Raw genomic sequence first — 16,587 nt, 5'->3', positions numbered from 1 at the left:
ATGTAACATATCTTTATATCTTTATTTGTCCTTAGGGAAAAACTAACTCTTGCAATATTCTCCCTGTATAAAAAAGTAGACAAACTGTACTTCATCAAAATGTAAAATCTTTGTGTTTCAAAGGACACTATCAAGGAAGCAAAAAAACAAACCACAGAATGAGAGAAAATATTTGCAAATCTTATATGAGATAGGGAATTTGAGTCCAGTACATTATAAAAACAAAACAAAAAACAAAACAAAACCCTCTCACAACTCAACAGTAAAAAGGCAAATAACACGATTAAAAAACAAGGAAATAATTTGGAAAGACATTTCTCCAAAGAAAATATTCAAATGGCCAATAAGCACATGAAAAGATGTTCAACATTATTAGCCATCAGGGAAATGCAAATCAAAACCACAACAAGATACCATATCACACCCACCATGACTGCTACAGTCAAAAGACAATAAAAAGTGTTAGTGAATATGTAGAGGGACTTCCCTGGTGGTCCAGTGAGTGGGACTCCGTGCTCCCAACGCAGGGGGCCCGGGTTCCATCCCTGGTCGGGGAACTGGATCCCACATGCATGCTGCAACTGAGAGTCCGCATGCCACAACTGAGACCCGGCACAGCCAAAATATATAAGTAAATAAATATTTTTTTTTAATGTAGAAAAATTGAAAAAAAAAAAGAAAAATTGGAACCCTCATACATTGCTGGTGGGAATGTAAAATTGTGCAGCCACTGTGGAAAATAGTTTGGTAGCTCCTCTCAAAGTCAAACACAGAGTTTCTATAAAACCCAGCAATTCCATTTCTAGGTATACACACAAAAGAATTGAAAATATTTTGTCCACACAAAAACTTGTACACAAATGTTTACAGCAGTACTGTTCAAATAGCCAAAAAGTGGAAACAGCCCAAATTCCATCAGCTAATGAACAGATAAACAAACTGTGGTATATACATCCAAGAGAATATTATTAGGCCATAAGAAGCAAAGAAGTACTGATACACACCACAACGGGGATGAACCTACCTCGAAAATATTACGCTAAGTGAAAGCCACTAGTACACAAAAGGTCACATATATGACTCCGTTTATATGAAATGTTCCGAATAGATAAATCCATAGAGACAGAATGCAGACTGGTGGTTGCCAGAAACTGGGTGACGGAGGAATGCTAATGGGTAGGGATTTCTTCGGAGGTTATGAAAATGTTCTAAATTAGATAGTGGCTACGTTCTATGAATACAACTTTACTCTTTAAAAGGGTGAATTTTATGGCACTTGCATTATAGCCCAATTAAAAAAAAAAAGTTTCCGCATTTGTTCCCTAGAGGCCCAAAGCGGAGAACTTCAGTTACCTTGACCCTGCCCCTCCGTTCTTCTCTTAATTTTACCGGGAGCTCGGGGCGGCGGCAGTGCGCAGGCGTCTTTCTGCGTCGGAAGGCGCGGAGGGGCTTCGCCCCGCCCATGCAGGATGACTCCTCCCATTCCCCGGCTTGCCCCGCCTCCCTCGCGCGCGGGGACGTGGGCTGCGGCGAGTCAGCCGGCGCCAATCCCTGCTTGCGGCCCAGCTTAGGTTTCCGCAAGTGTGCTTACAGGCCACCTGGAGCCTGCCAGCGCGTGGGCGCTCAGGAATGAGCAGGACTAGGGGCGCGTTACAGCCTTTCCCCACATAATCAGTTCAGGCAGCACCGCGTCCTGGGAGCTTTCTGCCAAGCCCTACAGGGAGCGGTCACCAAGCATCGCCGGGGGGCTTCTCCTGACACTCCCTGTCCCTGCGCGCGGGGAAAACTGCAGCCCGGCGGCGGGGTAGGGAATGAGGCCCTAGAACAGGCGTGGGCAGTCTTTCTGTCAAGGGCCGCATGGTAAATATTTTATGCTTTTCAGGCCATATGGTCTCTGTCACAACTACTCAACTCTGTTTCTGTAGTACAGAAGCAGCCATAGACAGTATGTAAAGGAATGCCCGTGGCCTGTTCCAATAGAACTACTCATGGACTCTGAAGTCTGAATCCCATACATGTCATGAAATAGTCTTCTTTTGATTTCTTCAGCCATGTAAAAATATAAAAACTATTCTTAGCCACAGGCTGTAAAAAGACAGCGTGGTTTGCCTACGTCAGTGCCCTTTTACACTGGTAAAACACAGTGCCCGGTATTTGTCAAGGACACGTGGCCTAAGTAGCCCGGGGAATCCACAGATGCAAAGCTGAGACCATTGCCTTGGTCTGAGGATGGGGTGAGACAGTTCTCTGATTCCACCACCCTCCCACTCCAGCGTCCAAAGTCTCAGGGACAAGACTCCTCAGAAAGGGAACTCACCACCTGAGGACCAACCCATTTGATCTCGGCAAATTTCTCATAATTCCATTTTATTTTATTTCACTGCATTTTTTTTGGGTGGGGTAGGAAAACAATTCTTTTAAAGTGCATTTTACTTTATTTTTAATTGTGGTAAACGGAAAACCGAATTCTTTCGGATCCAGACTGTGTGTTCTTCCAGCTCTCAATTTCTAGCACTAGTTATATAGCCTCTGTGACAAAGCTGGTTCAAAGAGCTACGACTCTGTCTGGAGGGCAGCGTGCCAGGCCCAGCCACCTGGATCGGCCTATTGGAACAGAAGCCCCTCCTCTCACTGTCCTTGCTAAAGTGCAGCTGCACAAAAGCAGGCATCAAACAGGGACAGCTGACATATTATACCCAGTATTTGTGTGTTTGCAGAGGGAGACGTGGGGACAGGACTTAGGCCAGCGCTTTTCAGTAGAAATATAACGTGGCTGATATGTAATTCTGCATTTTCTAGTAGCCCAATTTACAGAAGTATATTCATCTTAATATATTTTATTTAACCCAATACGTCCAAAATAGTAGTTCAACATGTAAGCAATATAAACAATTATTAACGAAATATTTTTTTCTTTTATTTTTTGGCTGAGTGGCTTGCGGGAACTTAGTTCCCCAACCAGGGATTGAGAACCTGGGCCCCAGCAGTGAAAGTGCCGAGTCCTAACCACTGGACCGCCAGGGAATTCCCTGAAATTTATTTCATTTTTGATGCTAAGTCTTTAAAACCCGGTGTGCATTTCACACTCACGGCACATCTCGCTGCAGACCAGCCACATTTCAAGTGCTCACTGGGCACATGCAGCTGGCGGCTACCATATTGTACAGCACAGATTTCGACCAAATGAAACAGGGATTGTGTGTGCCTCTAGTCTGTTGGTGACGCCGAACTGGGTTTGTTGGTGGAGGGTGGGACAAGGTGTATGTTTTGGAACAGAAGGGTTAGCCATAAGGACCCAAAATTGGTGATGGGGTGCGTCCCCAGACCTCTCAGGTTGGGGAGAGGGGTTGGAAGGGGAAAGATAACCCAAGGGAACGTAGTAGAATTTTTTGAGGACTCACAGCTTAAAACAGGGGGAGGGGGTTTTAGTTCTAAGACAAGCAGCAGTTTCAGCATTGCAAGCTTTTAGATGATTAACTTTTTTTTTTTAACCTATCTTGAATCATAGTTTTATTTATTTATTAAAAATTTTTTTTTCTTTTTCTTTTTGGCCACACAGCTTTCGGGATCTCAGTTCCCCAACCAGGGATTGAACCCAGGCCACAGCAGTGAAAGCGCAAGTCCTAACCACTAGACCACCAGGAAACTCCCTGATGATTAACTTTTTTTTTTTTTTTTTTCCGGACGCGCAGGCCCAGCGGCCATGGCTCACGGGCCCAGCCACTCCGCAGCATGTGGGATCCTCCTGGACCAGGGCATGAACCCGCGTCCCCTGCATTGGCAGGCAGACTCTCAACCAATGCGCCACCAGGGAAGCCCCTGACTAACTTTTTTGACGCCTCCTTTAGGGGCCAAGGACAGGACTTTTCCCTTTTGATTCCCCCATCCCTCTGCCACCACGTGCATACATGCACTCTGAGTCCAGCTCCAAAACGGGCCTCAGGCAAAATCTCCCCAGAACCTGAGGGGCCCCACCCTGGGCTGCTACTTCTGGGAATATAGAGCTAAGAGTGGGTAAAATCGGGAACATTTGAGTTGGGGGGCTGAGTGGCCGCACCCTTCCCCCTCACTGGCTGGCTTATCAAAGCCAGCCAGTGAGGGGAGAGGGAGTTTCCTTTAACTCAAAATCAAACCTCTGTTTTGCCCGGTTGAGACCCTTCCCCAGGCCCCAACCACACGTGAGTCTGTGGAGATGTTTTGGCTGTCCACAGGGGTAGCATTTGTGCCTCTGTCTACTTCGGCCATTTGAACCAATCCCTTGGGTCCTCCGGCTCCCCAGAGAGAGCAGTGGGGGCCCTGCACTCAGGGAGTGAAACTGGGACAGGATATCCACAAGCACAGACAGACATCAGTCATCAGGGGTTTTCCAAGGACAAGGATCACACGGGGTCACCTGAGAGGAAAAACACTGAGGTCCAGACACTGAGCTCAGGCCACATGGTCAGGGCAGGAGCGCCTGTGGCTCCGGGCGGGTGAAAATGTCTGTGGGAAAAGCAGTTCCACAGACAGACAGGGAAGCGAATATTGTAGATGAGAAAGACAGAGCCAGATGGGCTCTGGCCACATTTATTACAAGATAAAGATTACAAACCTGGTATAGAAGAGATCCCTGACGGCGGCTGATACACCTGCAATAACCCCACCCCACAAAGTCCCTCCCTCAGGCACACTGGTGTGGAGGCTCTCAGATGCGAAGGTCCCCAGCCAGGAGGGCACTGTACCGGGCAGGTGTGAGGGGCAGGTAGGCGCCCCCAGCCTGGTCCAGAATGTAGAGGGGGTCGGACAGTGCGCTTGGGTCAAAGCCCTCCTTTGCCATCCGAACCTTCTGCTGCTTGAAGGTCTCTGTGGTGGCCAGTGACTCCTGGGGAGGGGGAGGGGTCAAAGGGGGCTGAAGGAAGGGGTATTCTGCCCCAGTGGCTCAGGGAAATCGCCTGAGTTTCGTTAAGGGGCAGGTCTGGGGGAAGGGGGGGATGAGGTCAGGGTTTAGGGGAGGGGGTGACAGGGAAGAGAAGGGGCCAGGCCTGGAGGATGGAGGGGGTGAAAAGCATGTGTCTGGAAAGGAACTGTTTCTTCTCTTCACAGAATGTATTACGTGGGGGTCCCTTTGTGGGGTTTGGGAGCCACTGACTGCTGCAGATATACGGGGTGAGGTAAAGGGTCAGGGCAGGAGTGGCTGGTTACCTGAAGCCTTAGGAATCGAGGCCGGGCATAAGGTGGCAAGTTCTCGGAAACACGGACGTAGAGCTGCACAAGGTCCAAAGAGTGGGGGGGACGCAGAACCAGGGCTGCCATCCCAGCCCTGCCTTCGTGCCCTGGTGGGCGTGGGGGGCAGGGTCAGCCATGGTAGCTGACCACCACAAGGCCTCATGCTCCCTGCGCCCAAGTAATACCACTTCAGGGTGGTGGGCCGGGTCCCCGCCGCCCCATGGCTGGGCACCTGGCACAGTGACTCCGTAGACGTTCACCTCCTGAAGAAAATCCAGGGCCTCCAAGGCCTCAGCCACCTCGGTCGTGGCCACATTCTCCCCCTTCCACCTGCCAGAGAGCAAAGATTGGAAACTGGGAGTCAGGGGTCTGGGCCTAATGAAATTGGTGGGGAGAGAAAGAGGTCAGGGATGAGGGCGAGGTGCCAGAAGGTCTTGGGGAAGACGTGTTTAGGAGGTTGGAGATGAGAGCTTAGGTGAGAAGCTGGGTTGGGGCAGATTAGGGAGTGGAGGTTTAGAGGGTTTGGGTCACAGAGATGGGATGCCCAGGACAGAAATCAGAGAGTTAGGGGCAGATACCTGAAGGTGTCTCCAGTACGATCGTGAAAGCGAAGAAAGCCCTGGTCGTCGCAGACCAACAGGTCCCCAGTGTTGAAGAAAACATCCCCAGGCTGGAAGACATCCTTCAGCAGCTTTCCCCGGGCCAGCTCTGGCCCCCCAGCATAGCCCAGGAACGGTGACTGCTGGTTCACGGGGGCCACCAGCAGCCCTGGCTCACCTGGTAGAGTCACTGGGGTCAGGGGGCCGCCGCCCACCACACTCTCCAAGTCCAGTCCTCCTCTGCCAGCCAGCTCCACCACCCCTACCCACCCCGCCTGGACACAAACCTGGAGATGTGGCCACACAGAGCCCCTGGGTGTTCCGAATCGGCTCCCCTGTGGTGACATCATAGCGAATCAAAGAGAAGGGGAAGACATGCTGGGGGAAGGGAGACCCAGGCACTGGGTCATTTCAGTTGCACGAGCCCCCTCCCCAGCAGCCCCCCGACGTTCCACAGGTTCTCCAGTTTCCTCCTGTAACTCACCTTGTAAAGCCAGGAGGCGCGCCCCACAGCACCCTGCTGTCCTGTGTAGTTGAAAGTGGCCACGTTGCCCTCTGTCAGTCCATACGTCTCCAGCACCTGCAGGGGCCCGAAGCGCCTCACAAAGCGCTCCCAGGTGTCTGGTCGCAGCCCGCTGCCCACCACCAGCCGGACCTTATGTCCATGTTCTGCCTTGCTCTGAGACAAGTGGGGGGAGGGGCAGGAGCTTCAACACCAAGATGCCAGCTCCCCCAGGTGCAGCCCTGTCTCCCACTCTCCTTGCACCACTTCCACTGTGACCTCCTTGAGGTGCCCTAAGCACCAGAATCCTACCAGCCCAGGCTCCTTACCCTCCCTTTCCATTTTCTTCTTGCTTCCTCTCCCTCCAACTCCCAGACAACCGTTTCAGTGTCCCCTGCCAAGTGCCCATCTCCCTGCCTTCGTGGCTCTGCCCAGGATCTGTGCCCACGCACCGGGGGCTGGTTCACAAGGTATCGACATAATTCCCCGATGTACTGGAACACCGTCACCCCGTGCTGCTGGCAGTCCTCCCAGAACTGACCAGCTGAGAACTTGGACTTCAGCACCACTGTGGCCCCTGCCAGAATCAGAGAGGGTGAGGAGGAAGGAAGGAGGTGAGGTTAAGAGCTGGGGGGTGGGGGGGGTGAGGAGTCCTGACCCCCTCCTTCTCAGGCATCAGCCTTCACTGTACTGTAGTTCCCCGGAAAGGCCTGGCTGTGACATTCACACTTTCCAAAGGCCAAGTTGGCCCTCATCCTTTCCCACCGTTAATGCCCTCTCCCTACTTCCCATCCCCAAGCAGTCCATCGTCTGAACCCTGCCCCCAAGCCACAACCCTCTTCTCCATTTGCCTCTTCCTGGGCTGACACTCACGGCCCTCCCCTCCCCTGGCGCCTGGAGTTCTGTGAACTGCATGGCCGCCCTAGTTGCTCAGCCTGTAGGTCTATGCAGGTGACGCTTCTGCATTGAACCAGGAGCTCCTGGAGAGGAGGCCCTGCCTCCTTCCTCTGGATTCTCTACCCTGAAGGACTCAGGAAGCATCCCCAAGTGAGCACACCACAGTAGGTACTTAATAAATGTCTGCTGGCATAAACATCTGCCGGAGGGCTGAATGGGGGGTTGGGGTGGGGGAGACTGACCAATGCCCAAGCATCCCACGATGCCCAACAGGGAGCCAGACATGTGGTAGAGTGGGAGGGCAAGGTAGATCACATCCTCCTGGTGGGCGCCGCACAGCTGGTAGAATCCTTGGCATTGCAGGACCTTCAGATGACTGATCCGAGCGGCCTTGGGGAGGCCTGGGGGGAGGGGGAGATCAGGGGAAGGGTCTGAGCTCCAAGCCTTGTCTCCCCCTTTGGCCCTGTTGGGTTTCCCACAGAAAGCGGCAGAGGCAAGGCTGAAACTAAGAAGAAGGCAGGCCAGGCCGTCCTAGAAATGTGGTTAAGTTCGGAGAGGTGGAGAAATGAAGAGGGGTGGGAGGGTTGGCGAGACAGGAAATATGGCCGCTGGAATCAGCCTCCTCTCTGGGGGCTTTGGAGAAGTGGACTACGAGCTGAGGAGGTCACAGTTCCTGTTCCCAGGCCCGTGCCTTCCTTGTCTTCAGTTTCTTGGAGGTAAATATCGTGTCCAGCCCTCACCTGTGGTGCCAGAGGTGAAGATATATAGGCACGTGTCCATTATGTTCTGGGGGGCAGACAGGTACCCGGGCACTGGCCCATCCACTTCAGCGGAGGCCTCAGCCAGAAAATCGGTGATTCCAGCAGGATGGGTTTCAGAGCCTGCAGCCCACAGGTGGAGCCCCATGGCTCTCAGGGCTGGCAGGTCAGGCTCCAGGGACTCCAGGAACTCTGGATGGGGCGGGAAAGCATAGCTCCACAGCTCTACCGCTACCCAGAAGCCTTCCCCACACTTTACCCCATTTGTTCCCCCACCCCCACCTCGCAGAGCTCCCGAGTGAGGCTGAAGAGTATGGTACGGACGTGCCATAATGGGTCTGGGACCTGGAGCCCAAGTCTTTGGAAATCCTTGGGAAACCAGAGACCCAGCTTTATCCCTTTGCGAACCCAGAGACCGGCCTCCTCACCCTTTCGGAACCCCTGGCCTCCTTCCCAGCCCACTCCTTCTTTGCGCCCCTCCGACACGCCCCTTTCTGTGGCTGGCCCCGCCCCCGTCGGTCGAGCGCTCCAGCCTTACCTGGCGCCAGCACGAGCGCGCGGGCGCCGCAGCTGCGGAGACAGTGCAGTAGGGGACCCCGGCGCAGAGCGGTGGGCACAAAGGCCACACGCAGGCCGGCCTTGGCCAGCCCGAACCAGAGCCACAGGAACTCCGGGCAAGCGGGGAGCAACAGCGCCACGATGTCCCCAGGTGCCAGAGGGGCCGCGCCATCGCCTTCCCGCACGGGCCGCGCAGCTCCGCTTCCGGCCGCCGCGTCTCGTACGCCGTGCACCGCCCGCTCGCCTTCCCCGGCGCCCCCCGCGCCGCTGTCGCCGCCGCCGGGCCCCCCGTCCCAGCCTCGCGCGCGCAGGAAGGCGCGCGCAGCCCGGTTGCTCTGCCGCTCGGCCTCCGCGTAGCTAAAGCGTTGCGCGCCGTGAATGAGAAAGGTGTGCGCGGGGCGCTGCCGGGCCAGCTGCGCGAGGCGCCAGGCCAGGCTGCAGCCCCCCTCTGGACCTTCCGGGTCTGCGGCAGCCGCGGCCAGGGCGCGCGCTCGAAGGGCCCGTTTGCAGCGTAGGGCGCGCACCGAGAAGGCCAAGTCTGCCGCGAGCCAGCGCAACTGCGGCCACAGGCGCAGCTTCAGCAGCAGCAGCGGCAGCAGCAGCAGCAGGGGTAGCAGCAGGAGGGCGGCCATCGTGCCCGCTTCCTCGACTCAGCCCCGTCTGGCCCCAGCCGCTCGCAGACTGCCCAGATACTCCCTTCTGAAAACCTGGGGCCGCTGGTTCTAGTGCTGAGACCTCTCCTTCCCGGGAGCGCGCGCGCTGGCACACGCCTCTTCCCACCCAGCCCCCCACCTCCCTCCCCACGGGCGGAGAGCAGAGGCCCGGGAGGAGTACTAGTGGGGGGCGGCCCGCACGCCCGGCCCTCCCCACAGCTACGCTCCGCCCTAGGCGCGCTCCCTCCCGGACGACTCGCAGCCCGCACCCTACCAGGTCCTGGGCGGTGCTCACGCCTTCCCTTAATCCCAGGATCGGGTCCGTTTTAGGTTTTCTCCTCAAGGGAGGTCTAGACATCTGGCTGGACTTTGGACCCCCGGCCAGAGAGCCAGGGCACTAGGATCCAAGTCCATCTTTCCCTTTCTTCCCGTTTTCACCCGTGACAGGAGGGTGGCACTGCTCTCCCAAAAGAGACTGAAGAACTCGGCCCCTTGCCCACATGGTGCTCCAAGTCCCCGCACGAAAGCCGGAGCTATGCCCTCCCTCCAGCCGCCAGGAGCAGCAGCAACCCCAGAGGGGTGGTAGCCGAGAGTGAAGTAGGGGAAAGGTGGAGGCCCAGACAGTCAGATTTCTGGAGGGGCCACGGCGGAAGCCCCTCCCCTTGGGCAAAGGTACAATAACTGGGGCCAGCCAGCTAATGCTTTCCATCCTAGTTTTAATTGCGGCAGAGAAAACTGGGGAACGAGCGAGGAAGGAAAAAAGGAGGCCTCCGGGAGTTGAAACGTTCAAAGGAAGGAGTAGCAGCTTTGAGGGAAGGGAGAACCTGGATTCTGTAAAAGACAAATTTGCAGGCTGAACAGGAGGAGCTGTCTGCAGTCGGCCCAACTGCACTCCTCTCTCCTCAGCCTGCCCCTCACAACCTCCCAGGACAGCAGGGGAACAAAAGCATAGCCAAGGAGCTCTTTTCTGCCGGTACACATGGATGGGCAAGTGGCCAGACTGTGGAAGAGAGTTCTTTTTCCCAGGTATCTGAACTCTCTCCCTCACCCCCAAGCATTTAATCCTCCAGTAGTTGGTAAGCACAGAGTATGACAAATACCGGCTTTTGGAAGCCTCTGGTTTCTTGAGAGATGGGTAAAGACAAACAGCCTTTTGGGAGGTGGTGCCAGCATCAATTCCTGCCTCGCCAGGTCAGTGCCTGGCCTGCACAGCCAGTGGCAGCAAGGATGGGGGCATAGAAGCAAGAAGGATGGGGGCAGGGGGTAAAGCCAAGCCTTCTGCTCCAGACACAGAAGGAGGTGGGCAGGAAGAGAGAAGGGGAAGCTGTGAAGGGGGGGGGGTGTCCATTAAATCAAGACCACCTGTACGTGCACAGGGTAAGTGGGGGCAGCAACTCTGGCACAAAAGAGGTTCTGGCTTGTTTTATTGTCATTTAAAAACAACTTTTAAAATGCGATTATCTCTGCCAAAAAAAAGAAAGAAAACAAAGACAGAACCAAGGAAATGTGACCATTTGACAGTTCTGTGGAACATGTCTCTGGGACTCCCTGGGCTCTGGCCCGACTTGAGGTGCCAGCTTCAGGCCAGCACAAGCCTCCAGGTGGGGCTGTGGCCTCCCTCGCAGGTTCCTTCCCAAACACTTGTGGCATCTGGCCCATGGAGAGGAAAAGGCGACTTGACCATGTCACAGATTAAATGCCCACTTCATACTGGTGTATGGAGGGCAACTATATAATGCCTGTTCAGAGCAAATCAAGACCTGAAGGGGGAAGTTGGAAGGGGCACCCACACAGTCTTCACTCTCATCCTAGCCTCTCTGGCCAGCTGCCCCTCTGCCATTTCTCTTCTCTACTGAAACACTTTTGGGGGAAGCTGGGGGAGGGGGCAGGAGGCTGAAGACTTCCACCACAGTCCAGGTTTTGTACAGCCTCTGGTTTCAGTGGGAACCCCAGTATCAGTGGGAGCAGCAGTGTGATGCGGCTGGAGGCCCCAGAGAGGAGGGAGGAGGGACTGGGGGCTGCACGGCAGCTTCTCAGGCTGCGCTGAAGGAGGCAGCTCGTCCTTCTCCCAGGGTGAGCTCTGGGATGGGGACAGGGTGTTGCCCCTACGATCTCCCCAGCCCCTATTAACCTCTGATTCACCAAGGAGGGGAGGGCAGTCCAACTGGGGGTGGAATGGGGAACACAGGGCCTCAGTCACTGTCAGACCCCACTGCAGAGGACCCCTTCCGTTTCCGCTTGGTGGGCTTTGGTTTTGTGTCTTCTTCCTCCTGGAAGAGATGGAGGGGAGGGAATCACTAGCCTGGGCAGCGGCTGGCCCCAACTCTACCTGCACCCCAACTCTCCTTTTCCTCCTGTGCATGGCTTGCACGGCCAGGGGTCTCACCGAGGCACTGCTGGAGCCTGACTCTTCCTCAGCATTGGGGGGCTGTGTGGCATTCTTTCGACTTCGGGGGCTGGACAGAGCTGCTTTTCGCCGGCTCTTGGGTGGCTTGGTGGAAGAGTCCTCGTATTCCTCGGCCAGGGAGAAGAGATCGCTGAACCTAAGGGAGAGAACAGGCTCTCAGAGGGTGGGGGTCCTGGCCCCATGGCCATCCTCCCATCCTTTTCTCTGACCCCATGCCAGGGTCTCCATTTGTTCTCAACTCCATGGTCTTGCTGGTCACTAAGTTTGTGTCCCCAGCAGGCCACCCTCACCCAGGCCTTCTCCCACTACTTCCCAAGGCCCAAAGTGCAAGGAGCCTCACTTCATCTTGTGGGCTTCGTCACAGCTCGCCTGGACGTGCTGCAGAGCCTGCAGAATCGGGGTCTGGCTGAAAACTAGAGGGAGGGAGAACAGGGAAGGAGGAACAGTGAGGAGTCTGAGAGCTGCCCCGCCCGGGTCCACGGATGGTGTGAGCCAGGGCAGTGCCATGCACTCGGAGAGGGCAGAAAGCATACAGTTCTGCTTGGTGTTGGTCAGGTTGAGACGCAGGTTGTCCAAGTGCTCTAGGATCTGCTCCAGAGTCAGCTGGGCCAGCTTGCTGCTGGAACTCCTCAGGCTGCAGGGAAGTCACAAGAGCCAGAGTCTGAGCTTGGGGTGATGGCTCCAGGAGAATGAGACACCCTCCCCCACTGAGGTCCCTCCTTAAGGCAGAGGCAGCCCATACGGAGAAGGGGACAGGAGGGCTGGGAGGGCCAGGCAGGGTAAGGGAGGTGTGCCTGGAACAGGGACCAAAGACAAGGCACTAGGAAAGGAGGGGAAGGGGCCACAGTGGTCCTGCACGCCAGGTAGCTTCACACCACTAGATGTCGCCCACAAGCCAGGCAGGGACCGAACTGCAGGGCCCTGGTGCCGGCCTGTGGCCAGCGGGCAGCCCTGGCGTGGAGGGTCCCACCTCTGCCTCTTGCGCGGGAGGCTGTTGTTCTTGATGAGCAGGGACTTGATGTGCTCAGCCAGCAGCTCGTCGTGCTTCATGCACCAGTGCCTCAGGATGCTGGTGGTGAACTGGTCGTCGGGGTGGCAGGGCCGGCTCAGCACCATCTTCACCATCTCCTCGCTGGGCCTGGGGGCGCGGGGAGCCGGGCGCCCTGCTCACACAGCTGGCCACAGGAGCCCCTGGAGCTCTCCCACTGGCTTTTTCCCCAGACCTCGGCCTCCCCATCCCTGCGCCACCCCCAACTTGCGGCAGCTTCCTACTCTCACATCCCTCTCCTTCTTCTCTTTGGGCCAAGGAATGCCTGGTTTCATCCTCTGCGGAAGCCAGGAGACAAGAAGTGAGACTCTTCAGCTTCTGTGACAGTAGAAGGTGCGTGTGTGCGCGTGCATGTGTTGGCAGGGAGGCCCACTAAGTCTCCCGCACTTTGCCCAGGACAGTCAGGAAGTGGGCCAGGCAGGTAGGAGGACAAGTGTGTGGTGTGTGCGTGCTCCCCAACCCCTGCCCCACTGGGTGGGTGGGCCACCCTGGTGTCTAGCCCTAGGAAGGTACAGGGGAGGTGGCGGGAAGCCACAGCCCCCACGCAGCCCTCCAACCTTCCCGCCTCCTTTAGGAAGTGCTGGACCGTGTCTACTCTCCCAGCCAAGAGAGGAGAAAAGGTGGAAGGAAGGCAAGAAGGTAGGAAGGAAAAGATATACAGCTGTGGCCCCATTTATCTGGGGCTTTTGGAAAAGTGCCTGTGATGGAGGGAGGGGCCTCTGCCTTCTCGCCCTCTCCGCCCCACCCCTGGCAGGGAGCACAGGGGTCCAGCTGGCCTTGCTTTCCGCAGTTTGAGCGAGGGGATGGTGTCTGGCCCCCCTACTCTGACCCTTCCTCCTCTTGGATTAGCCGCATGGTGGCCTCAGGAGCACGGGGGAGGGGAGCAGAAGCCACCGGGGATTAGAACTGCTGTGGCAGCAGGAAACGGGGATGTCCGGCCCCCACCTCTGAGGGCAGCTCCTGGTGGGCAGGGGGGTAAAGTCGAGAGGAAGCCCAGATCCCAAAGGAGCTGCTTATTTGTAAATCACTTTGGGGGAAGGGTAGAATAAGCAGATGTCAACAATAGGAAAAAACACGGCCAAAGGAGCAGGACAGGAGCCCTTTATATGTTGTTGAGATTGAGGTATCTCTTGGTATGTTGAGATTGAGGACTAAAGAGCCCCCGAGGGTGGAACTCACTTCTCTCTTCGGAGCTGAAGCAGTAGGCAGGACAGGGCCTCTGGGTGCTCTGTGGGGGAGGGGAGAGGCTGTTCAGAGGAATGCAAAATTCCAGGAAGAAATCCTGGCACCTCTCCCATCCCCCAACCAACAGCCACTGCAAAGAGCAAAGATAATCAGCAAGAAACCAGGAAGAACAAGCCCCTAACCCACTCCTCTAAAATCCCAAGCCACCTGAGCCCCAGTCTAGCACCTGGCTCAGAGGAGGCCTGCAGGATACACCTAAGGGGCAGAAGCGACTGACAAGGAGCCTGCCTTTTCGCACTTGGCACTTTGGTGGGAAAGGGGACAGTGGATCTGGGCTCATTTAGAAAGAAGCTCAGCGGCCTAAGCCTTGCAGCAGCTGGACTGGGAGTGCCCTCTCCCTGCCATGTTCCACACCCACAACCCGACTCACCTTTGTACTTGAGGTGCTGCAGGATGGGGATTATGGTCTCCAGGGGGATGTTGTGGGCCAGGAAGAGCTGCCAGGCACAGTACTGCTCAAAGGTTTCCCAGTCCAGGCTCTGGACTGAGGAGACAGAGAAGAGATACCCTCATTCATATTCTCAATCTCCCTCTCTCTTTCTCTCTCTCTCTCTCTCTCTCTCACACATACACACACACACAGACAAGGCTAATCCACTGACTATCAGCACCCCAGGCAGGGATGGTATAGGGGTGGAGACAGTGATCCTAAGACTACAGCAACTTTCCCTTTCACACAAAGCATAGTTCCGAAGCCTTCATACAGCTTCTGTAGTCCCATCAGCCTTGAGGCTGGAGGGCCAAGGGACTTTCACAGAGCAAAAAACAGATCCAGACAGACATTGCCTGAGGCCACACGGCAGGGTGGAATGACATTCTATCTCATTCTCAGCCCCGGAACCAGCTTTCCTGTTACTAGAAAATACACAGGGCTGCCACCCCTCTCTCTTCTCCCTGGGCACCTCAGGGCTTTGCTCACTTACTGAGTATATTGAGGACTGAGTCTTTTCGAAACATGACCAGGTTCCCCATCATCACATGGCAGACCAGCTCCTGGAGCTAAGGGGGAGAAGAGGAAGAAGGCAGAACCCATTTGGTTCTAAAAGAGGCCAGGAAGCTAGTATGGAAGCAGCAGGAGGGCTCATTCAGGGAAAAAAACAGAGGAAGTGAAAACCTGGTCTTAAAGGAATGGGGAGGAAATGGCACATGACGGATGCCAGGGGCTTTGAAGGATGAAGGGGATTGGCAAAGGGGCAACTGGCTTCAGTGGTAAACACAGGCCTATTCGGAGCAAAAATAGTTAAGAAAAACTACCCCTTGTGTCCTGATGGCGGAGGGAGAACAGGCAGCTTCTCTACTTGGATGTAGTCTGGGCCTCTGAGCCATCCCAGCCTGTGCTGAGGGAAGGGCCACGGGGGGCGGAATTACAGGTGTGGGTAGGAAAAAAGCAAAGGAGGAAGGGCTCTTGAGTGCTACGCTTCCCCATCTATGAATGGGGCAAATGAGCGGAGAGAAGGAGCAGAAACGGGACCCCAGTTGAGGCCTGAGAAGGGACACAGGCCAAGCTACAGCCTCGTAGGGACCTATGCATGATAGAAAGGTCAAATAGAGATGGTCTGACCATTTTCATTCTGAGCCAAGGGGAAGATAGACTGAGAGCTTAAAAACGCAATCCCCTCGGCTTCCCGGAAGAACGGGAGTGCCCCCAAAATGTGGACAATAAGGGGAACTCCAAGCAGGACTGGCATGGCCCCAGCTCGCCTCCCAGGGGCTCTGCTTTCCTTCCCAGCCCCCAGGGCCTAAGGTGCACAGAGCTGCAGCCAGGAGCAGGGTGCCTGAGAACACAGGCTCCCTGTCTGCAGGCCGAGGGGGAGGCAGAAGCCCGTTTCCCCAGGCCTCTCGGGATGACAGCTCTATGTTCACCTGTGCTGAGTCAATAACGGCCACAATCATGTTCAGCAGCTCCCCACTCCGCAAGGTCTCATCTGGAAACTGGAGGAAAAAGAGGGAAAGTAGGGCCTAAGTCCAAAATGCACGCCTCAGCTTTCACCTCATAATTCATCGCCTCTCCCTACCACGTGCTCAGGGGATGCTGGGCTAGCCAGACATGGGGTCCTAATATAAATCCCTAAACAAAGATCCAAGAGTTATGAAGCTGGGAATTTAATCCTTAAAGAACCCAAGTTTTTAAATCTGTGTGTGCACACAGTGTGTGTGTGTGTGTGTGTGTGTGTGCACATGCATGTGTAAGGAAAGGAATGAGGAGCCATCTAGAGACAAAGCTAGAGCTGAAAGGGACTGGACATGGTGGTTAGTTAGCTCTCTGTGGAGTGGTGACAGAATTAGCATTTGCATCTCTGGCAGCAAAGAAATCCAGTCTATACTAACTCTTGCCAAAGACGAGAAGGTGTAGAGAGTGTATATATTTGGGGAGTGTGCAGGGTATGGGGTAGGCAGGGTCCCTTCTGGAGAGGCCAGTTCACCAGGGAGGGAGCTGGGCATCTGCATCCCTCCTCCCTCCAGTTTTTGGCTGACATCACTCTTCCTCCTGTTATGCCCTGATTTCCCTGTTCCTGGTAACTTTCATCAAGAGGAGGAAGAGCTGATACCTCCTCCTATGTCCCAGTTCCTAGAGGAGACTCTTAGTGAACCAGGGAAATGAAAGGTGAGTCTCCACTACAGAGGCCCCGGTCTTTGAGAACCATTAGAGAGATCGGAGGGTGAGCCATCAGATGGCAAGAGGGCTTTGGATACGTGAACACGGATCTGGTCGGG

The 16,587-nt window shown here is 55.3% G+C and overlaps 2 protein-coding genes across 7 annotated transcripts in view; both read right to left on the bottom strand.

Moving 5' to 3' along the window:
* Nucleotides 1–4,541: 4,541 nt before the first annotated feature.
* Nucleotides 4,542–9,735, bottom strand: SLC27A3 (solute carrier family 27 member 3). 5 transcript variants are annotated; one of them, XM_032632320.1, is made up of 10 exons: nt 8,500–9,291; nt 7,944–8,153; nt 7,446–7,604; nt 6,759–6,883; nt 6,289–6,483; nt 6,092–6,139; nt 5,784–5,875; nt 5,438–5,535; nt 5,182–5,312; nt 4,542–4,861 (listed from the first exon to the last, which is right to left on the bottom strand). In XM_032632320.1, the coding sequence occupies exons 1-10, from the start codon at nt 9,149–9,151 to the stop codon at nt 4,685–4,687; spliced, it is 1,887 nt and encodes a 628-aa protein (XP_032488211.1). In that variant the 5' UTR covers nt 9,152–9,291; the 3' UTR covers nt 4,542–4,684. The 5 variants fall into 5 exon arrangements, with proteins under 5 accessions (XP_032488211.1, XP_032488202.1, XP_032488232.1 ...); XM_032632311.1 differs by having other exon boundaries at nt 5,784–5,982; nt 6,092–6,182; nt 6,289–6,384; XM_032632341.1 differs by having other exon boundaries at nt 6,289–6,384.
* An 843-nt stretch (nt 9,736–10,578) lies between these two features.
* INTS3 (integrator complex subunit 3) overlaps nt 10,579–16,587 on the bottom strand; it is a 39,264-nt gene continuing 33,255 nt past the window's right edge. The window contains exons 22-31 of one of the 2 annotated variants that reach the window (XM_032632281.1): nt 15,736–15,804; nt 15,127–15,204; nt 14,796–14,871; nt 14,243–14,356; nt 13,807–13,855; nt 12,550–12,717; nt 12,113–12,213; nt 11,920–11,992; nt 11,559–11,715; nt 10,579–11,442 (exon numbers count right to left, since the gene is read on the bottom strand). In XM_032632281.1, the coding sequence (XP_032488172.1) occupies nt 11,365–11,442; nt 11,559–11,715; nt 11,920–11,992; nt 12,113–12,213; nt 12,550–12,717; nt 13,807–13,855; nt 14,243–14,356; nt 14,796–14,871; nt 15,127–15,204; nt 15,736–15,804 (963 nt within the window). In that variant the 3' untranslated portion in view covers nt 10,579–11,364. The remainder of the gene's footprint in view (nt 11,443–11,558; nt 11,716–11,919; nt 11,993–12,112; nt 12,214–12,549; nt 12,718–13,806; nt 13,856–14,242; nt 14,357–14,795; nt 14,872–15,126; nt 15,205–15,735; nt 15,805–16,587) is intronic. The other variant, XM_032632291.1, reaches the window with a different exon arrangement.

The sequence above is a fragment of the Phocoena sinus genome, chromosome 1 (genome assembly GCF_008692025.1).
Source record: "Phocoena sinus isolate mPhoSin1 chromosome 1, mPhoSin1.pri, whole genome shotgun sequence".
NCBI lineage: Eukaryota > Metazoa > Chordata > Mammalia > Artiodactyla > Phocoenidae > Phocoena > Phocoena sinus.
This window is presented reverse-complemented; position numbering and strand designations above follow the sequence as displayed.

Excerpts from the sequence above, each read along its gene's own strand:
- SLC27A3 (XM_032632301.1), bottom strand. The coding sequence starts at position 9,151 with ATGGCCGCCCTCCTGCTGCTACCCCTGCTGCTGCTGCTGCCGCTGCTG. Across the intron at positions 7,605-7,943 it reads CTTCACCTCTGGCACCACAG|GCCTCCCCAAGGCCGCTCGG; the intron begins GTGAGGGCTGGA and ends CCCTCCCCCCAG. Across the intron at positions 6,884-7,445 it reads CGTGGGATGCTTGGGCATTG|GGGCCACAGTGGTGCTGAAG; the intron begins GTCAGTCTCCCC and ends TGATTCTGGCAG.